Source organism: Scardinius erythrophthalmus (assembly GCF_964197995.2).
Source record: "Scardinius erythrophthalmus genome assembly, chromosome: 20".
Lineage (NCBI taxonomy): Eukaryota > Metazoa > Chordata > Actinopteri > Cypriniformes > Leuciscidae > Scardinius > Scardinius erythrophthalmus.
In genome coordinates this window covers 35,724,917-35,747,123 of record NC_138240.1, presented here as the reverse complement: position 1 = coordinate 35,747,123, position 22,207 = coordinate 35,724,917, and the positions used below count along the sequence as shown (strand labels likewise).

General features: G+C 38.0%; 1 protein-coding gene across 2 annotated transcripts in view; it reads right to left on the bottom strand.

The window, feature by feature from the left end:
* Nucleotides 1-22,207, bottom strand: part of LOC308680154 (BICD cargo adaptor 2) — a 34,385-nt gene that overhangs the window by 8,702 nt on the left and 3,476 nt on the right. For both annotated transcript variants that reach the window (XM_081348105.1, XM_081348104.1), the window contains exons 2-9: nt 18,287-18,499; nt 16,374-16,526; nt 15,933-16,088; nt 14,073-14,387; nt 11,117-11,374; nt 8,595-8,952; nt 5,853-6,241; nt 4,473-4,624 (exon numbers count right to left, since the gene is read on the bottom strand). In XM_081348105.1, coding sequence (XP_081204231.1) covers nt 4,473-4,624; nt 5,853-6,241; nt 8,595-8,952; nt 11,117-11,374; nt 14,073-14,387; nt 15,933-16,088; nt 16,374-16,526; nt 18,287-18,499 — 1,994 coding nt within the window. The remainder of the gene's footprint in view (nt 1-4,472; nt 4,625-5,852; nt 6,242-8,594; nt 8,953-11,116; nt 11,375-14,072; nt 14,388-15,932; nt 16,089-16,373; nt 16,527-18,286; nt 18,500-22,207) is intronic.

Here is a 22,207-nt window from a genome sequence, read left to right as displayed (position 1 = left end):
ACTCCTTTAAAATCTGGCCATCATTTTTAATGTTATTATTTTAATGTTTATGTAAACAAAAAGTGCATATTGATGCAAAGTTTATTTGTTATTTGCTGGTTTTCGACATAAAACTTTTTGTGAATTGATTTTCTTGTGTAGTATTAGTATACAGGATTCTGTGAGAACCATGATCATTTTGGTTACTATAATCATGAAATGAAATTTTCATGCCATTTCATCTCTAGTTATCATGCACTATAAAATCAACTATAATTATGTGTTTTTACAGTATAATATGCAAAATACAATTTTCTATCATTTTTTTTTTTATCTCTGATTCTGTTCTTTTCTCTGACATTTAAGGGTCTAAAACAGTTTGGATGGTTGTTAATATGAGAGTTATGAGACATTATTTAAGAGATTTAAGTATTGTATTACATGAGTAGCTCTCGTCCACTTTCATTTGTAAAAAGTAGCTCTCAAATGAAAAAAGGTTGGAGACCCCTGATCTATACCATATAGATGGAGCTGTAGTGTAAACATGGATCATGTGACATTTACTGCAGGGAATTATAAACATTTATATCATTATCTTATAATGCTGCCTGTTGTTAGTGGTTTTCTGAGTGATAAAATGTGTTTGTAGGGTGAAACCTTTGCTAGTGTTCTGGAAAAATGAGTATATTATAGGTTTGGTAGTTTTAGTGCGTTTTGGATGTAAAATGTTCTGCTTTTGAGGCTGAAGGTTGGTTAGAAGAACTGTGTGAAGAGTTTTGAAAAAGTAACTTATGCATTGCAAAATGTTGCCTAGTGAGTGTTAAAAAAAAGAAAGAAGTCTAGACAAACTAGACTAGCCTAATTGTATTGTGCCTGAGATTACCCGAGGGTGAGGGTGAGGGTGAGGTCTCAGGCACAAAGACACAACGCCTCACAATAGAGATCAGTGCAGCTTCATTAGCGATCGGCCCCTGGGAACCAGCGCTCTGAACGCAGGGGTCAGGATTTTCCCGGGAAAAGAGGCCAGGGGTCACGTGTGAACCATCTGCGTCTGCACGAGTGTGTGTGTGTGAGGGTGTGAAGGAGGCGTGCCGGTGTTGTTGAGAAATATGTCTTGACACGCATTCACCTCAACGGTACAGCAACACACCAATGAAGATCACAAACAAAACATCCACAATATCTGCTATTTTCTTATGCAAACACACAGTTTCAGTAACACTTTACAATAAGGTTCATTAGCTAATGCATTAACTAACATGAACTAGCAATGAGCAATACATTTGTTACAGTATTTATTAATCTTTGTTAATGTTAGTTAATAAAAATACAGTTGTTCATTGTTTGTTCATGTTAGTTCACAGATGATTTTAATGCTGTAGAAGTATTGATCATTATTAGTTCATATTAACCAAGGTTAACTAATGAACTTTATTGTAAAGTGTTACCATATTTCTTTTTAGTGATTTTGCGGTGCGATATGAGCGAGCAGCTTTAGAGATGCTGGAGACTGTGGGAAAGAGAGCCCAGCCCCCCCGCCGGACGAGCTCATTAGCATATTAATACCCCACTGAGCGCCGAAGGGGCCGTCGAGGCTGATGGGAAATCTTCACGCTGAATGTGCTGTTAAAGGAGCGTTTCATCTGTGTTTGCTCATTCATAGCATGTGTGAACGTGAACATGGGAACAGAAACACAGTTGTGTTCACTCGCTGAAGTGTCAGTGGGAACACAAGAAAGAATGAGAAGTACATGTATATTCGTCAGAGGGTTGCCAGAGTCTTGGTAATTAATGAGAAACATTCTGATATACAGAAAATTTACAAACTATATGAAATTATAAAATAATATGTACAGTCAAACTAAAACTTATTCAGACACCAGATATAATTTTTTATATTTTTTCACTAGTGTGATCAGGACACTATAGTTCATTGATGTAAGTGTGGATAGCAAAATAAAGTAAACTGAGACCCAAATATTCTTCATACAGAGACTACCAGTGACATCTATAAACATTTGGGACCAGAAATGATTCAGACACTTTGAGCTGATCATGTTTTGCTGAAGTGTGTTGTCTTTAATTGCTAATGCTCTTTTTACACACAGACTGAACACAATGAAGCATTGCTTGGTGATTGGTTGAGCTAAACTGGTATTATCTAATAGTGTAGTTAAATTTAACAGCTGACAGATATTCAACATGATTCATGTGTGAGACAGTCTAACAGAAGGACGGACAAAACCAGTCAAATATCAGCTGAGTTCTGCTCATATTTCATTACCATTTTCTAAACTATAGCGAAAATACTGTGATCATGTGAGAGATGTTGAAGCTGTCTGAATACATTTGAGTTTGACTGTATGGTAGTATTTTTTGTTCTGCCATTATGTTCAAATCCATTTTTTGTTAAATAAATCTAAGCTACTAGACAGCAGCACTTTCTCAATCTAGAATATCTAGACAGAAAGCATTAAGGAAATCCCGCACGTCATTCCCGCATGTCCCGTCCTGAGTTCAGCACAGAGAAGCCACTGATGGTGTTTAAGTGATTCTGCAGAATATGACGTCACGGCTTTGAGAAGACTTCACTGTAGATTTACTCTGACACGCATGTGCAATGAAGATTTACTGGTTCCCATCACTAGCCGCGTTTCCATTACCCTTCAAATTGCGCAATTTGAAAATACGCCCAATGGAAACACGTCAATTTCACAAAAACTCACATTTATCACAAAAAAAATTTCACACTCGCATGAGTTGGTTTTACACGCAATTCGAAAAAGAAATATTATTTCACAAAACTGCAATGGAAACAGTTTTTGTGCATTTACAGGTCACCTGACGTAGATGACGCAGTGTGTTTGGACAGAATACGAGACAGAGTTCTTCATTAAACTCATAAAAGACAGAAGAATTACAGGAATACTGGATTCTAAACCTCAAATAAATGCCACAATCAAGAGCTCGAAGCAGATCTGAGGGAGAAACACCCAGAAACACCTCATATGTGCCGCTCACAAGTATAATAAGGCTCGTTCCTTGCCATTAATGATTGGATAACACACATACATCTCCTTTGATTAATAATAATGGCCAGTGCGGTGGCTGGGATATACGTAAACCTCCCAACATCCGTCGCCATGATCTCTGGAATGATTATCGTGAGTGGGAAAAAATGACGGTTAATGGAAACATTGTCATTTCGCAAAAGTTTTTGGTTGACATTAAAAAAAATGCAAAAGTTTTGCACAAATCTGTAATGGAAACGCACCTACTGAGAGTCTGTTCTCACAAGCTATCGGCATAAAATATCTTAAACTGGTCAAAAACGGCAGCTTACACAGGAGTCGTCCATCTGGACTACAGTGAACATTACCAGCCAGTTTGTTTTTCGTACAGAGAAAATCTCATTTACTTACAAACGCTTGAATATCTTTCATTTATTTTGACATTAACCTTCAATGCATTACAACTAAGATAACACTTTCCAGTATTACGGGCTCTACCATTTGTTTAAGGCTGGAATAGACCTTATCAGGGTAACGACATTTAATATTTGAATAGCCATATTTAATATTTGACAGGAGTGAAAATGTATTGTATTGTTGTGACTTTTGGCATGGACTGGTTCAGACTGGTCAAAAGTCGTGTAGTGCACATCAGCCTTTATTCAGGGTCACTGTGTTTACAGGGAATATTCACGACAACCGTGAGAATAGAGAAGCTTGTCTTGGGTTACTCCTGTAAACAGACATACCAAATTGTGCTTAAATGGTCAAATACACACAGATGTATGTGCAAAATGACCGTCTTCATGAGTGTGCACATAAACACACAGTCGGTTTGGCCGTAAGTGAACGTTGAGTCATTTTTGTTAGCGAACTATGGCAGTTTTTATACTTTTTTGTATTTATAGTTTCTAAATGTGTTTAAGCTGAAGTTTTTCATAATGATTAACAATGGTAGTGATGTTTTTATCTTTGGTCAATGATCTACAAACAGCTAAAAGTCTGGATAGTATTACAGCCAAACAATCAATTTCAGAAGGGAAAGTAGAATTAAGGATATTCTGTATGCCCTAATACTCTTTGAGAGATGATCAATATGACAAAAAGGTCATTATATTTCAATTTTGCCCTATAAAAAGATGGAGCTTTTTTTTTGTTTCCTGTTGTTAATCGATCTATTTCTGCATCCAAACTCAAACTCAGTGCTTCACTGATGAACATGTGTTTCACTGGGACAAAATATGCAATATTATTGGTAACTGCACTTAATCGTAAAATACAATAAAAATATCATGACTGTTATTAGTTTCTGTGGTTATATTTTTTTTATAGAACCAAAACCAGATCCTGGTGTTGTTCTGTTGATCATAACTGTGATAACACTGTGTGAGAATAGAGGAGGAGATACAGGAGAAAAACCAAATAGACTCTTTTTTGCTGATGTGTGTGTGTTATAAATGTGTGTTGGTGTGTGTCTCATACCGAGTGGCAAACATGGCCCTGAGTGAGGAGAAGGTGGCCGCGTCCTCTTTAAGGGCTTTGAGCTCGTTGCGAAGCTTCATCATGGTTTCGGTCACCATGGCCTTTTCATTCTCATATTTGCTCTTCAGGTTGGCCAACGCCACCTCAGCGGTCTGAAAACAACACACACACAATGAAAACTGAATCCAATCGTGAAATGTGTGTCACTGCCAGTAATAAACACAACAGTAACATGGAAGATTTGCTGTGCTTCTGCCATAAAACTTCGTATCAGCAGTTTGTCTTGTAGTTTGTTGAAAGTATGCCGTTTGAGTCAGGTGGTCTAAAGTCAGAAAGCCTCTTTAAAGAGTCAAACACAAAACACAACATTAGAGGTTCTGGCTGATAGCCGTTCATTTGACAAACCAAAAGACAGGCAGTGCTTTAAAGGATTAGTTCACTTCAGAATTAACATTTCCTGATAGTTTACTCTCCTCCATGTCATCCAAGATGTTCATGTCTTTCTTTCTTCACTGGAAATAAATGAAGGTTTTTGAGGAAAACACTCCAGGATGTTTCTCCATATAGTGTCTTCAATGGGGTCCAACGGGTCAAAGGTCCAGATGTGAGTTTCAGTGCAGCTTCAAAGTCTCGACACGATCCAGCCGAGGAATAAGAGTCTCATCTAGACAAACCAGCCGACATTTTAGAACAAAATAAACATTTATATACTTTTAACCACAAGTGATCATCTTGCACTAGCCGTGATGCGACACACATTACCGTAATCACGTTGAAAGGTCACGCGTGATCCGGTTCAGAAATGTGAGAGTAGAGCAAAATACTATTTTCTCCTGAGTCTTTGCACGTTCTCTTTGTAAACACTGGGTCTGTACTTCCGCCTACGTCACACATGACCTTTCAACGCGATTACGGTAATGTGTGTCGCATCACAGCTAGTGCAAGACGAGCATTTGTGGTTAAAAGTATATAAATGCTTATTTAGTTCTAAAATGTCCGCTGGTTTGTCTAGATGAGACTCTTAATCCTCGGCTGGATCGTGTCGAGACTTTGAAGCTGCACTGAAACTCACATCTGGACCTTCGACCCGTTGGACCCCATTGAAGACACTATATGGAGGAACATCCTGGAGTGTTTTCCTCAAAAACCTTCATTTCTTTTCCACTGAAGAAAGAAAGACATGAACATCTTGGATGACGAGAGGGAGAGTAGATTATAAGGACATTTTAATTCTGAAGTGAACTAATCCTTTAAGCTTTCAAATGACACCTAATTTAGGATGATTATTAAAATATTTGAGGCAATAAAGCATGCCAAGTGTCCCGCTTGACAACAAACAGGCTCCGACCCACTGATGTAATGACGAGGGTGAACACTGACCTGTTTGTTGGCCTTTAGGACGGTTCTCAGTGTGGCAATCTGCTCTCTCTTGGTGCTGAGGAGCGATTTGAGCTTGAGGATCTCCTCCACGCTGGCCTCCTGCTCGCGATCAGCGCCGAGACCCAGCTCCAGAGAAGCCATGCGCTGGCGAGAGAGCTCAGTGGTGCGGTCCACGGCTAGCTGGAGGTGTCGGATCTGGTCCCGGATGATGGCCACCAGGTTATAGATGTTCATGGGCTCCTTACGGGGATCAGCCACTGGAGATGACGCTCCATCACTGGTCTCGGCGCTGGGAAAGAGTCCACGGGTCAGCAGGATTGGAGATCGGCGTCCACGACCATCAGGACTGCACCAACCTGTAGTCTGTGCGCCGTTTATCCCGGCTTTACCTTTGCGGTAGATAGATAGATTGTTTTATTTAATGCCATGTCAGCATCTAAGGCTATTTTAAAGGCAAAAATTCAATTAGAAAAATACAAATATCATATAAATACAATAAAACCAGGCAAACAAACACAACAAGTCATCTTGATACATTTGTTTTAAATTAATATGATCCAAAACCTTTCCAGGCATAATCTAACTAAATAAGTCCTTAAGTGAAATAACTTCATAAAAGAGCATTCTACTTATATTATCCCCAGGACAGTCCAATAAAATTAGGGATGCACTGATATGAACATATTGACCGATGCCGATAACCGATAATTCTTTATATTTGAAAGCTGATAACCGATATATTGGCCGATAAATCTAAATCCAAATTTTTATATAATTTTTGAGAGCCTCATTACTAAAACAAATGCCTCACCAGTAAAGCCATGTCCCAAACACAATTATAATGTTATGATAATTGTATGTAGCCGATATGACAGACTTGTATCACTTTACTGTATTTTCCTTTTTTGAAGTGATTCTGATCATATTTCAAGCAGTTTAAAACCATCATGTTGAACAGTGCGCATCTGAAGCATCTAATCTGGAGGAAATAATCCATTATTTATCTTTTTTTATAAATCGGACAAATTTTCTTATTGGGCCGATAACGATAATATCAAAAATGAACCGATATCAGCCGATACCGATATGGTGGCCGATATATCGTGCATCCCTAATAGGGATGGCTCGATACCATAATTTTGGTTTCGGTACGGTACCAGAACCTAATACCTCGGTATCGATACTAAATCGATACCACAGGTGACAAATAACCAGCCTCAAAATTTAAGTGAATTGAAACAATTTTATTAAAAAACACTGCTTGAAACTAATAAATAAATAAATAAAAAACAGTCAGGGAACTTACAGTAGATTAAATTTTGGATTTTGAAAAAAAAGAAAGAAAGAAACCTGAAATGATACAATTAAAATAGGTTAATATCTATAATAATTGATTAATATAGAATAATAATAGAATAATGAAATGAGTCATTTTTAGCTGTCATGCATTAACAGAGAATTATCAACATTTATAGCATTTATTCATCTTGGTTTGATTACTGTTTGGTTTGTGTTTGGGTTCATATTAGTTTAATGCATTGCATATAAAGTAATGTTAACATGCTAAACATGTATTAGTATAAATAATAATTACTGATTGATCTAGATTAATAAATGCTATAATACGGTTAGGTCAGGTTACCTAATGAATGTTGACAAATGTAGCTTAAATGTAAAGTGTTACTCTAACATTCATATTAGTAATATCCATATTACTACTATTACTCTAGATTCCTTAGATTCCTCTAGGGGTCGCACTCGCCACAGCAGCAGTGATATGCCATTCATTTTACTATCACTAATACTAAAATTAATATCACTAATCTCTTTATTCATTCAAATTCAATTAATATATGATTGTTTGAAAGTGCAAAAATTATGAGACCTAAACTTCATTGGTTCTAGCGTGTCATGCAAGCACATTTGAGCTTTCGTGTTTACCGTGTCATATTTAATTGATAAGCTTTTATGTATGTGCGCTATGAATAAAAGTCTAAATTAAAACAGTTGAATGATGGACTCACCTGTCGATCTCTGAACTCTTTGAACAAGTCAGGATGATCAAGTGACAAGTGGTTAACGTTAGCCAGATTTGATGTGTTGCCTCCCGTCGCAAATTTAAAGCAGTGTTTGTAGAGTGGTGCATTGAGGTCTGTTGCTTCACCTTTCTCATTACTTTTGTAGGCAAAGTAATGCTATATTTCACTCCTACTGCTCTCTTTATTTATTAATTTCGGGCGTGTAGAATGAGCTTCATCTGTTTGATCCATTGTGTTCCTCCGTTGTCACCGTTTGCCGGTTGTGCGTGACCCGCGTCAGTTTGGGTAGCGCACTGCCGCCTAGCGGTGAACTTCGAAACAGCAGCGCATTAAATACCGAATTGAGCAAAATTATGATATTGTACCGTTTGAAATATAATATATACCGGTATTTTTGCAGTACCGGTATACCGCGCATCCCTAATCCCTAAATAAAATATGTTTAACAGAGGGGGGAATCTTACAAAGCATGCATAGAGTTGGGTCTTCACCTTTAAGCAAAACAGCCAAACTTGTATGACTTATACGACATCTGGTGAATACCACTAGATCAGATCTAGTTTTAAGCGTGATTAAAAGTCTGTTTGAAATTTCCGGATGAATTTCATATAGCTTATTATTCTTGCACATCTTCCACTCCTCTGGCCACTTCTCCAGTATACACTGATTAATAATAGGTCTGATATCTGAGGGAGGAGTTTACCTTCGCGGTAGAAGTCGAGCATGATGCGGTTAGGCGTTTCGTTGTTGCACATGCAGACGTGATGGTACAGGTTGGCTAGCTCCTCGCTGAAGGTGGCGAGCTCGTCCTGGGCGATGTTAAGGCTGCCCTGGGATTCGCCCGCCACTTCACTGGCCTGCCGAAGCTCTTTCTCCACGCGCTCCAGATGCTCGCGGTCGACTCGACTGCTGCGCTCCAGAGACGAGAGCTGAGCGCTCAGAGACGAGACCCGGCTCTCCAGCTGCGCCTGCTCCTCCTTATACTGTGATTGACAGGCCGAATGCTCCGCCTTTAACGTTTTGAGCTCCTCCTTCAGCTGACTTGCCTCGGACACTGCGACCTGTGGTTTCAAACAAAGTACATTTTAAGTTCGTTAAGTTAGTCACTTCATTCATCCCACAGGTAGGGTTGGGAATCGAAAATCGATTCTAATTCTGGAATCGAATACTTGAGGTCAGGAATCGGATACTTGTTATAAAATAAAAATTTCGATTCCTCTTATCGATTCCTAATACTAAGATTAATCGAGCGCTGTTTTCAGAGCTACAGGCGTGTGTAACTATATTGGGCAGCTCTTAAAGTGGCAGCAGCCTAATATTCCTGCTGCCGTCTCTATAATAACACAGGGAATAAGAGAAAATTCACACGTTCTTGACCGAATAACTTTTGCAACTGTGTTTGTAATGTATATTTTATTTATAAAGTGCAGTTATTTTACATTTGATTACAGTTTCTGAACCTGAAAATCTTAAAACACGGTTTATTTCAATCGTATCCTTGTCCAGTTTTATCGATTTTTTGCGATTGCTAATGTGTTTACTTGTCTTTAATAATGCTTTAAATTTATATTAGTTAGGCTAGTTGTTTTTCTATGGTATTTTTAAACCACAGGCAAAGTGTTCTTTAGCCTGTTGATTTTTGTTCATGATATTCAGCTACAATTAAATGTTTTGCAATAAAACTAAATCTGAATGATATCCAGGTTTTTTATTTCCTTATTGGAATCGAAATTAGGAATCGATAAGAATCGAAACATCACCTCAAGGATCCTTAATAAAAAAAATTGCATTACAAATACGAATGGCTTCTGGTACAAAAGTGAACTTGTATCGATTTGTTAGACGAGCAGCGGCTCAAATTCATATGCAGGGGGTGTGTATCATCACTCATAATACTCCTAGTTTTCCTTAAAGCTTGCTGCTCAAATACTGTTAAGCTCCACAAAGGAACACCAGTCAATTTTGAGCACGTCTTAACTTTACTTGGGAGATGATTCTTATAATTGACAGAAAGTGCCGAAAACAAACAGAGGAACGAGAAACGCAAAACGTTTTAAAATGAAACTGTGCTAAACCTAGTGAACTGCTTCGCTGTCTACAGATTCAGGTCAGCGCTGCGTAGATTACAAGCTGTAGTCTGTTACTGATTACAAATTACATGACGAAAATGTATAGTTATGTAATCTATAAGATTACACATTTTAGGTTATCTAATTTGATTACTTTGACCTAACTTTTTAGATTTAAATAGGATTATTTTGTGATATGAAAATGCAAAGAGCAAGTAAATGTATTAAATGTTTTATCAACATCATGAGGTGACATTTCATCATGTCAGGGTTTCTCAAACTGGGGTTCGTGAGTTGATGAAAAGCTAATTGAATCATAAATATGTAAAAAATCAATACAAAAACTAAAAATGTATATATTTTCTTTGTTTACCTGTATGTCTTCTAACCATGATCAACTGACATTTATGTAAACAAGTAATCGTGTAATCAGTAAAAAAAATACCTGTAATCCGATTAGGAGTATTTTAAAGTGTAATATAATCTAATTACAAGTACTTAATTGGAATCTGATTAAATAATCCAAATTGCATGTAATCAGTTCGTTTCCAGCACTGAGACAGGTACCGTATAGGGCAGCGTCTTAAATGAAATGGAAGCTCAAAAACACAAACGGCTGATTTGATTATAATTATATAATCAATTATAAGTGAACAAAGTTCAATGTTTGCATTTCCCTGTGCAATTGAGGAATACAGAATCTGTGTTTGTGAAACGACAGAAATCTGGTGTCTCATACAGATGTAAATAATGCAGAATAAAAACAAATAAATATTGATAGTGTCTCAAATATGTGATAGTGAATGATAGTGTGATTATTTGTGGAATATTGTATGCCAACAACTTGCCAATCAAGGGATATCCTGGTAGTTCAAAGAGTTCATGAACAACAAACCTTTTATTTCAGGCTTGAGCTCAAAATAATAACAAAAAAACTTAGTACACAAAATAGAAGGTCTAGTCCATTTCTAAATAGATATTTTTAGTATTGAATCACAAGTATACTGTATTTATTGACCTACGCACCATTTTGAATGGATTTTTTCTTCTTGCCAGAGATGAAACCACCACTTAAAGTGTTCGCTTTGGGCAAAGACGTCTGCTAAATGACTTAATGTACTTAAAAATCTGAAAGAAAATAAAAATAATTCTATACCTTGTACTTGCACTCCAGGATCTCGGGGCCGTTGATGTCCACCTCGTAGTATTCGCTGTCCTCGTGGCTGTCGCGCTCCTTCTCGTTGTCCAGCGCGGACTGGCGCTCTTTGCTGGCCTGGAGTTTGCGCATGGCACTGATGTTCTCCGAGAGCCGGCTGACCGTCTCGTGTTGCTCCGAGAGCGCTCCACGAGCCTGTTCCAGATGCTTCTGAGACTCCTGCAGTGTGGACAGCAGCGTCACCTTCTCACGCTCAACCTGAAACACACACACACACACACACACACACACACACGACATACGCTTCAGGAACGACAGAGAAGTGTCTTTCATTTCCAGCACACAATCGTTGTGATCACAAAGTCAATGTTTTCACTCGGCTGACACTATTGCCGTCCGCTCTGCTGACAACATGTTTATGTGTCTATGTGGTGTTTTTAATGCGCTTTAAGACACACCATGTGTGAATTCATAAGTCGACACCATTGCTGAGTATTTCCTCCTTAAAACTGCAGTGAACCAAAGACAGTCTCAAAAACACGCTTTGAAATCGCTGGTGTTTCTGACGTCACAAACTACCTTGTAACCAATCAGATCAACGTGTGATCGTCAACCAGTGGATCTCTGAGCTGAGGGAGTGAGTGGAGGCGGGGCTCATTTGCATATTCATAGAACCGCGTATACTAAATAGGGTTTTATGGACTTACAAAAAAATATACCCATTCACTCCCATTATAAAGCTTGGAAGAGCCAGGACATTTTTTAATATAGCTCCGACTGTATTCTTCTGAAAGGAGAATGTTATTTACACCTAGGATGACTTCAGGGTGAGTAAATCATGGGCTAATTTTCATTTTTGGGTGAACTATCCCTTTAAATGCAAACATTTTTCTTGTTGCATCAAAAAAGTAATCTGATTATGTAATGCAAGTTACTTGTAATGTGCCGGTGGGTGAGTTTAATCAAAGCTGGTAAACTCTGCAAGAAAGTGGATCTCAAAGGCCAGAGTTGAAAACATAAAAAGGTATCCTTCATTATTCAGTCAAAGCAGAACCGCCTTCAAAAGCACATTCGCTCTGAGCATTAGTTCCAGGACTCGCAGTGTAACCTGTCCTGACATGACTCAAAACTGGGGAAATCTCAGTCTATAAAGCAATATGAAGTTCTGGCTCAGTGCTGTGGCCTGCGGGTCACCGTTTAATTGTCTGTTTTGTTCATGTCAGTTACAGTGCGAATGTAATACAAACACACCTTCAATCATTTATTCACATAACTTTTATTATTTTCTTTAGGGCTTTATAAGCAAACACTGCACATGGTAGAAGTTTTCAATATGTGAATATTAAAAATTGTAATAAACAATCCATCTCAATATTATATTACAGTATACAATATTCAATATTAATATGATAATTATGTTTTATTATTGATGTCTTTATAATTAATAAATTATTACTATATGGAAAATAAAAGCATTACTATGCAGCAGTAAAATATTCCTGTCCTAATATACTCAATGTCATGTGGAAGTTGCTAAACCCACATGCCATCTCTAATGACAGACATTTTTCCAGACTTTGATTTACTAAGACTGATTTAAAGAGAATTTGGGGTAAAAATATACACCAACTGATACATATATGTATTACATATTTTGTTCCTATAGTGTGTGGAGAGCCGTGACAGGACAACACACACTACTAACAGATTCCCTTCACAAACAACCAGAGCTTATAAAATCATTTGTAATTAAAAATGTTTGCAAAAATAGAAGCAATTGTTCATCTGAGAAACATCATCTCAGCTGCTCTTTCATGTCGTCTGCAATGATCAATAGGTCATGAGGGTTCAGTGCGGGTCTGATTACCATAACGGACAGAATAAAACAATGGTCTCGTATTGTTCCTACGGTTCTGGCTCAACACACACCCGTACGCATGGAGAGGACCCTTATAATATAAAATAAACATATATATACTTTTTAAACACAATTGCTTGTATTGTCTTGCACTAGTTGTGATGCGCCACACATTACGTAATCACGTTGAAAGGTCAAGCGTGACGTAGGCGGAAGAATAGACCCAGTGTTACAAAGTGAACGTGCAAAGACTGAGTCAAATGGCATTTACAAAAAATAAATAGATGGTCAAAAAACGATGTCAGACGATTTTTCCGTTTTTCGCCCTACGTCAGACACAACGTGATTACGCAAGGCGTGAAATCGAGGACATACAAGTGCTTTGTGGTTAAAAAGTATTTTTGTTTATTTTTTTTCTAAAATGTCCGCTGGTTTGTCTAGATGAGACTCTTATTCCTCGGCTTATCTTATTCCTTCTCAAAAACCTTCATTTCTTTTCCACTGAAGAAAGACAGACATGAACATCTTGGATGACGTGGAGGAGAGTAAACTATCAGGAAATGTTAATTCTGAAGTGAACTAATCCTTCAAAAGGTCAGAGTTCGCAGTTTGACCTCCTGGCAGAAGGACGGCTGGTCGTGTCAGATTGGATGGAGCACTAACTGCAACTTACACTAATAGGATTTAAGCAGTCCAGCTGTCAGCCAATCAAACACAGATCTGAACACACACTATAGGATGCATGATTTGGGAGAGAAAAAATCTAATTGTGATTTGAAATCTGTAACATTTAAACAAGCGTTTTCTGTGTTATATGCATTGTGGAAAGCGCTATTCAAATCAACTTTAATTTAATTAAAAAATCCAGGTTATCTGTCCTTGTTTGTAGGGTTGCAAAACATTACATTATTATTAAACATTTTGCCATTACTTGATGAAGCGATGGTGCCGACTGAACACAGTAAACATGGTAAATACACTACCAGTCAAACGTTTGGGATTGGTAAGATTTTTTATGTTTTTAAAAAAGTCTCCTCTGCTCACCAAGGCTGCATTTATTTGATTAAAAATACAAATACAATGTGTGTGTGAGAGTACCTGCAGCAGCTGCTGCTTGAGCTTCTGGATCTCGGAGATGTTGAGCTCGTTCAGGAGGTTGTCCACGAGGCTGGAGGACGGCTGGAACAACTCTCCTTTCTTAGGCGTGGAAACACGGTTGTCGTCGTCGTTGTTCTCGTTGTTGCTGGCGATCTTGTGGAAGCCGTTCTCGTAGACGTGCAGCGGTTGGTCGTTGTTCGGCTCGATCGAGGTGTCGTCGCTGAACTTCAGGCCGTCGAGGGAGATGCTCAGAGGACTGTGGTACATCGAGTCCCCGATGCTCATGTACTGAGACAACTCCTTCCTTAAGGCGGCCTGTGTCACACACACCAGCACATCTCATGAAGATAGAGCTGAGGCAGGAACGGCGTTTTAAACTACAGTCGTCAACATCTGAAGTGGATCAGTTGTCCTCAGACAAGAACGATTATTATTCAAAATTCATGTATAATTTTGATGAAAGGTTTTGATCCACTTTAAATGTTGACGACTGTAGATCAGAAAAATTCCCGTACCCGAAAATTCTAATGTTATTGCATTAGACTAAAACGTACTGACTTTACTCACTCAGTCTAACAACTTCACAAAAAAATGTTTTATACATTTTGTAATTTTTTGTGTGTTTTTTTCACATTGTAACACTTGTGGTGTTCACGGTCAATTTTAAATGACCGGCCTAAAAAAAATTGCTAATAAATCTCTCATTATGCTACATCATCACCAAATACTGGATTCAATCTTTTTGTCAACTTGTTTATTTTCAATTAGAACCAGTTTTATATTTCATTTTGGAATGGATCGATCGTAGGCCTTATTTATCTGAGCTGACATACCTCAGTTTTTGAGTGAATAAAATAATTATTTCTGGATAATTTTGTCAATTTTCCTGGTTAAACATTAAAGCACACTAGTGTGATAGTGCACATTTTTTTCATATTTTATGTAAAATTGGATTTAATCTTTTTGTATGCTTACGTACCTCAGTTTTTGGGTGAAAAAGCATTATTTCTGGATCATTTCGACAATTTTACATAAAATATGAAAAACACTTGCACTACCACACTAGTGTGCTTTAATGTTTAGCCAGGAAAATTGATGAAATTATCCAGAAATAACGCTTTTTCACTCAAAAACTGAGGTACATAAGCGTCCAAAAAAGTTGAATCCAATATTTGGTGATAAGGTAGCATAACGAGAGATTTATAAGCAAGTTTTTGCAGACCACATCCCAAGTGTTACAGGGTTTTCAACAGCACAAGAGTTAAAGTGAGAAAACAATACTGCCAACCAGCAGAAAATAGACAAAAAATTCTCAATATCTTTTCTTGCGTCCTTGTGTTCTCGTTCAAAATACAAAATTTCATTATTTATTTATGTAATTTAATATATTAGATTAATAACAAACAAACATTTTTTAATTTTAAATCACATTTTTATTTATTGTAATTTATTTATTTTAATCTTATTTCATTGTATTGTTCTTCTCAAGACTTTTCACAGATTTATGGGTCCTATGTTTGCTGGCACGAGGTCAATGTAACAAAGACTTTATTTAATGGGACCAGTTCTTGATTCCCAGCACAACTAATGAGGAGCTCACACTCCCAATAATATCCAGCTGCAATAATACTTAGGGCTGGGAATCAAAAACCTGCTCCAATTCTGGAATTGAATACTTGAGGTCAGGAATCGGATACTTGACAATCTTGAAAGACTGTTTATTTCAATCGTATCTTTGTACAGTTGTATCTATTTGTTGCGATTGCTAATTTTTTTATTTCTACTTTTCTTAATGATTTCAAACCATACCCAACCCTAATAATAATAACAATTTGCTAAACAGAAAACTCCATGTCTTGCCTTCTGCTCCCTCTCAGTCTTGATGGTCTCGAGCGCCTCCCCGAGCTGCCGCTCCGCGATCTCCTTCAGACGCACCGCATCCTCCAGCTGGCTGTTCAGGAACTGGGTATCTTCCTCCAGACGACGCAGTTCATGCTTCAGACCCTCAAACTCAACCTGCAGGATGCCATCACACACACACACACACACACACACACACGTTTACTTAACTATCTAAATGGGGACATTCCATAACCGTAATGGTTTTAAAACTGTACATTCTCTCCACTAACCTTACACCAGGGTTCCTCAAACTCGGTCTAGAGATTATCTAGAGATCAAGTGTTTGATCAGGAGCTGAACTGTGCAGGACAGTGGCCCTCCAGGACCGAGTTTGAGAAACCCTGCCTCACACTAACCCGACCCCTAAACCTCATACACACACACACAGCTGAATGTTACCTGGCCCTGCTTTAAGACAGACACATGTTTCTGGAGGGTGATGTTCTCCTCCTCGAGCTCGCTGTAGTCCTGCAGAAGACGAGCCTCTCGGATCTTAAACTCCTTGATGTCGTCACGCAGACGAGACCTCTGCAGCTCCACCATCTGACTGTTCTGTGGCACAAGAAGAGTGTGTGTGTGTGTGTGAGATAAAGAATCAACAAGCATTTATTTGAAATAGAATCTTCTGTAACATTATAATGTCACTTATGATCCATTTCATGCGTTCTTGATGAATAAAAGTATTAACGACGCTGACCACAAACTTTTGAATAGTAGTGTGTCAACTACACTTTTAACCTTTGACCTGCGTGCTTGTGTTTACCACTCCCTCCATCTGCATCTCTCCGTCTTCACTCCATCTGTTCCTCCGCTCAGTCACATGCAAAACCACATTTCATTTCACCTTTGGCTCATTAATCTCCTCAAGAGCACTGCGATCCTCACTCGTGTCACACCATCTGTCTTTCCACCGGGAATTATTTATAGACACATTATTTATATTATTTCTTTCATTCACTTTTAACCCCTTTACTGTGTTAAAGTAGAAAACGCTGTAGATCACATACCCGTTTAGTGCCAAAACACGATTATCATCATTACATCTTCTTTTGAATTTAGTAAATGATGGTAAAAGTCGGTCAACACCTCAAGTATAGAAATATCTCATGGGTTTCAGGACATTAGCCTATGTCTTGTTTTCTGGGGAAATAAATAAAAATGAAGTGAGTTTTTGCTTAAAATAAGCAAAATGATCTGGCAATGGGGTAAGAAAAATAATCTTGTTTCTATTTAAAATAAGATTATTTTTCTTACCCCACTGGCAGATAATTTAGCTTGTTTTAAGCAAAAACTGATTAACTTTTGATTAATTCCCCCGGAAAACAGGATAAAACATCTTATTGTCATTTTACTCATCTAGTAAATGCATCTTGATTTAAGAACTTTAAGATATTTGGACTGGAAACAAGATATTTGCAGTGGACGACTTGAATCGTGCACTTTCCCCACAGCAGTTTCCCACTCGGAGCACTTCCTGATTTTCCAGATGCGATATAAATGGTGTTGTCCAAACCACGTGCAGTGCTTGAAACAATGCCGTGTTTGTTCACATGCATGCCGAACGGACAGAAATAGCAATGACAAGTTTTCAGTGTGAATATGTGTACCGTTACATCTACCCGGTGGATGACGGCACTGACGAACAACCACCATCACAGCCCCAGGTTTTAATGTTTAGTTTATATAATGTTTAGGGATGCACGATATATCGGCCACCATATCGGTATCGGATGATATCAGTTCATTTTTAATGTTATCATTATCGGCCCGATAAGAAAATTTGTCCGACATATTAAAGCTGATAAATAATATATACTCTTCAGATGCGCACTGTTCAACATGATGGTGTTGAATTGCTTGAAATATGATTGGAATCACTTCAAAAAAGGAAAATACAGTAAAGCGATACGAGTCTGTCATATCGGCTACATAAAATCATCATGAGAACATCATTATAAGTGTGTTTGAGACAAGGCTTTACTGGTGAGGCTTTTGTTTTAGTAATCAGGCTCTCAAAAATTATATAAAAATTTGGATTCAGATTTATCGGCAAATATATCGGTTTTCAAATATAAAGAATTATCGGTTATCGGTATCAGCCAATATGTTCATATCAGTGCATCCCTAATAATGTTTTAATTGGCAGGTACAAACGGTTGATTCATCAATATTCTGTTGTTATTTTCTACACTATACTTTAACACTTCTTCCAACTGAATTGGTGCTTTAGCGACTCCTAACGCTTGCAACCCCTCCTCTGCCCATCCTGACGCCGCTCGTGCCCCACACACACGCTCGCCGCACACACTGACCTCTCTCAGCTCCTGCGTGATGGTGGCGAGGCGCTCGTTCTCCGACTGGGTGTTGGTCAGGATGTTTCGAGCTTGCCTCAGCTCGGCCTGCAGCTCCTGCACGCGCTGCTCGTAATACGCCTCTTTACACGCCGACTCCTGCAGGAGCGACTCCTCGCGGCTCTCGCCGTCGGCCGCCACCTTCCTGTGGTTGGAGTGAGCCTGTCCGAACGCCTGAGGGACAGAAGAACACACCAGGATTAATAATTCATCATTATATATGGGGATGATTCATATTGCCAATGGGCAAATATGGAGGTGGTATACCATCCAAACACTGCATCCAAAAGTGTGCAACAGGGTTGCTGCACACTTTATAAAGTAATATTTAACACTTTTTAAGACCTGAAGAAATAAAAATGAACACTGTACATGTACATTAGGGGTGTGCAATATTGACAAAATGATTATATCTCGATATTTTCAAAGTTCTGTTGATAATAATGTGTTTTTGTGCTGGTGCCATGGCTGGTTTAGGCCTGTTGTTGACAGCGGACTCGCGAAGATAATCATATCACTCATATTCTATGCGGTGGTCAGTTCACAGCTGTGACAGAACTGAACATTTTTATGAAGGGGGAATATTTGCCACCTTAAACTGAAGCAAACAGCAGCACAGCTCATTACGCTTCAGAACAAAGGCAGATTTCCCATTCTCCAAGTCAACCAAAGGAGGAAGGAAGTGTTTCCTGTTTTTCCTTTGGGTTCAGGCCATGTGTGTTTAACAAAGTTCAGCACCCTCAGTTAATACTGTAATAATATCATATTGGCGAAACAGATTTGGCAAACGACCCAGTGTGTATTTGTGTTTCTATTTACGATGTGTTTTTGCAGCGGTGAGAGATGTAGCCAATCACAGACAAATCTGTTGATCTTTTGTATGCAATGGCCAATCTGTGGTCTCAACCTGTGTGTAGGATCCTTACTAAAAGTGTGTGTGCGCCCAAAAGCCAAAAATGGCGTATGGCAAAAAGAATTCAGACTTATAAAAGCGTGCGTGCGTCAGAACCTGTGCAAAATTCCCTTTATAAACCCCAGTCAGAGGAAGACTGTCATGCGTCTCTATCCACAAATAACCATAAATGAGCTTATAACGCCTCGTTTTACTATGCATATCTTCATCTGCATATCATTTGCATATGCATATTCATCCACGTGATACCTCAATACTCGGAGAGGCCTTACTGTGCATTATTGAGCATTTCTGCTGCGTTCACATCACGTTCTGCTATTATCAAGCGCTAAGCAAACATTAAAACACAGCATCCCACAGGAAAAGTGTTCAAAAGCAGCGCATCCACTACTAATACTTCTATTTATTAGAATATAATTTTTCTGTAACTTCTCGGTAATGATTTCATGTAATCTAAGTGCTTAACTCCATTAATGAGAATGGCATATTTAATCTAAATATGTATATCAGATGTAAAACATAGTTTAAATCCTTCTTTTATTGATTTAAACTGTTATTGTGAACATGCACTGTATTTATGATTATGACTCATGATGAATATTAAAGTGGTTTTCCTTCCTCAGATCTCCATCGGTGTCTCCAAACGTCTCCAGATGTTCATACGCATGTGTCAGAGTTTACTCACAGATGCACATTCTCCCGTATGTTTGTTTGAATGAATCACATCTCACATCAGTTCAGGGCCTGTTCTGTGCCACAGTTAGAAATGAGGCTCCAGAGGTGTTCAAGTTTACTCAGAACCAGTTTTTGGTCAGTGCCGAGTTCTGCTCAGATTTCGGACAGCTTTGCAGTGATTATAATGGAAACCCTCTTTGCAAAACTGTCGGTTAATTAGTGATCAGCTGGCGACTGAGAACACTTGTTCAGTGTTGATTCTGTGTTGGTTAGGTTCACTCGAGGTCAGGGCTGGGTTGCTGATGGTATTCAGCATGTGGAGACATGACAGACATGCATGGACCAGCAGAGATTCATGTCCGTGCAGCTCTCGGCTCTCGGCGGCTGGGACTTCTCTATGGTGTTTACATGAGGGAGCAAAAAGCAACCGTGAGGAATATGTGAAAGAGAAGCACGACTCATCCCAAAAAAGGAAGACGTTGTTATTAAGGGGATTGTTAGGCACAACGTGACATTTAAAAGGAGTTTTTGTTGATTATGGCTTTTAAATGGCCACATTATAGTATTTAACTAATGTCCATCAAATGTAATGGTAAATCATACAATCATAATGTGTGTATATATATATATATATATATATATATATATATATATATATATATATATATATATATAAAAAATCGAATACAGTGTTTTTTTTTTAAAGGCAATTATCGATAAAATATTTTTTACATCACTCGGGCTGCAACGATTCCTCAATTAAAGTCGATTACTCGATTTAAAACAAATTCTCGATTGCAATTTACCGTATCGAATAACCGGCAAAATACCGGAAGTGGCGCATTCCACAGACGAGTATTCATGAGCCGCATTATTACACCGTTTTCTAAGGCTATGCGATATATTTAAAACCATTTACAATCATAATATAGCATAGTGCTATCGTGAAATCACAAAGGCTGTGATTCAGTTAAATAAATATATGTGCTGAACCTTATTGTAAAGTGTTAACTATATTTGTATTTTAAGTCATTTTAAATGCTGTTGTTCTCTTGGGTCAATTTTTATTACCCCAATTTTTTATCCGATTAATCGACGGAATAATCAGTAGAATACTCGATTACTAAAATAATCGATAGCTACAGCCCTACATATCGGCCAGCTCTACATCACAACTATAACGATCACAGCACACTGGCACAGACACATTATTTCATCGAAACAATGTTTTCCAGCGGATGAACTATAAAAACACTGACAGCCAATCAGAATCCATCCTGCTGTAACGAGCGCGAGCATTTAAAGCGACAGACGACAAAACTGCAGCGAGTGCTTATGAAGAACAGAACGACATCATCCGCTGGTGTGGACGCTAATATAGTTATTTAGTTATTAACAGTAGTTATCGTTCTTGGTGTGAACAGGTACAGAAAAAATTCTGTAGCTTTAATAATAAAAACTTACAGTGAAGACTACGCAGTATTTTATTTTTACATTTGATTAGCTATTTAATTTCTGTACTATTTCTCTAACTAGGCTAAATGTTAAATAAACCTGTTGTACCTGAAAAATGTTATTTGTATAATAATTCATATTTTTGTTATATTGTATTTGTCCTCCTGTTTGTAATTTGCTTCTTTGGTCTTATTTTTACTAACTAAAGTAAATATATTGTGATATATATATATATATATATATATATATATATATATATATATATATATATATATATATATATATATATATATATATATATATATATACGCCCATATCGTTATCAAGAAATATAATGTCACACACACATAGGCAGATCTAATAGGCTGCGTTCAGACTAATGCACACAACATATCAGATGTTTGTCTTTAGGACAGATATGACGTTATTTACATACATTCTGCATAAAAAAAAGCATTTGGAGATGCAAGAGCATTTAACCGGTTTAATGAAGCTTTCAGATGATGGTCTATGTACAGTGTGGACATCAACACTTGTGCTTGGACAGCTGTTAGCTCGAACACAACTGCTCTATAAACTCCCGCATTCACGGATGAAGTGTGTTTGATATGTGGGACACACACACACAAGCCCAATCCTGAGCGGTTCAACACAACGACTAAATTTAGCAGACTTGTGTTCAATCGCATCCTGAACAAACAAAGACACACTGTTGGAAGAGCTTGAAGAGAAGCATCTCAGCCGGACACAGACGCCAGATCTAAATCCCCACTGACTGACCCAATAACCCATTTACACTCATCCCGGCATCTGAACACATCTATACTACAATACACTCT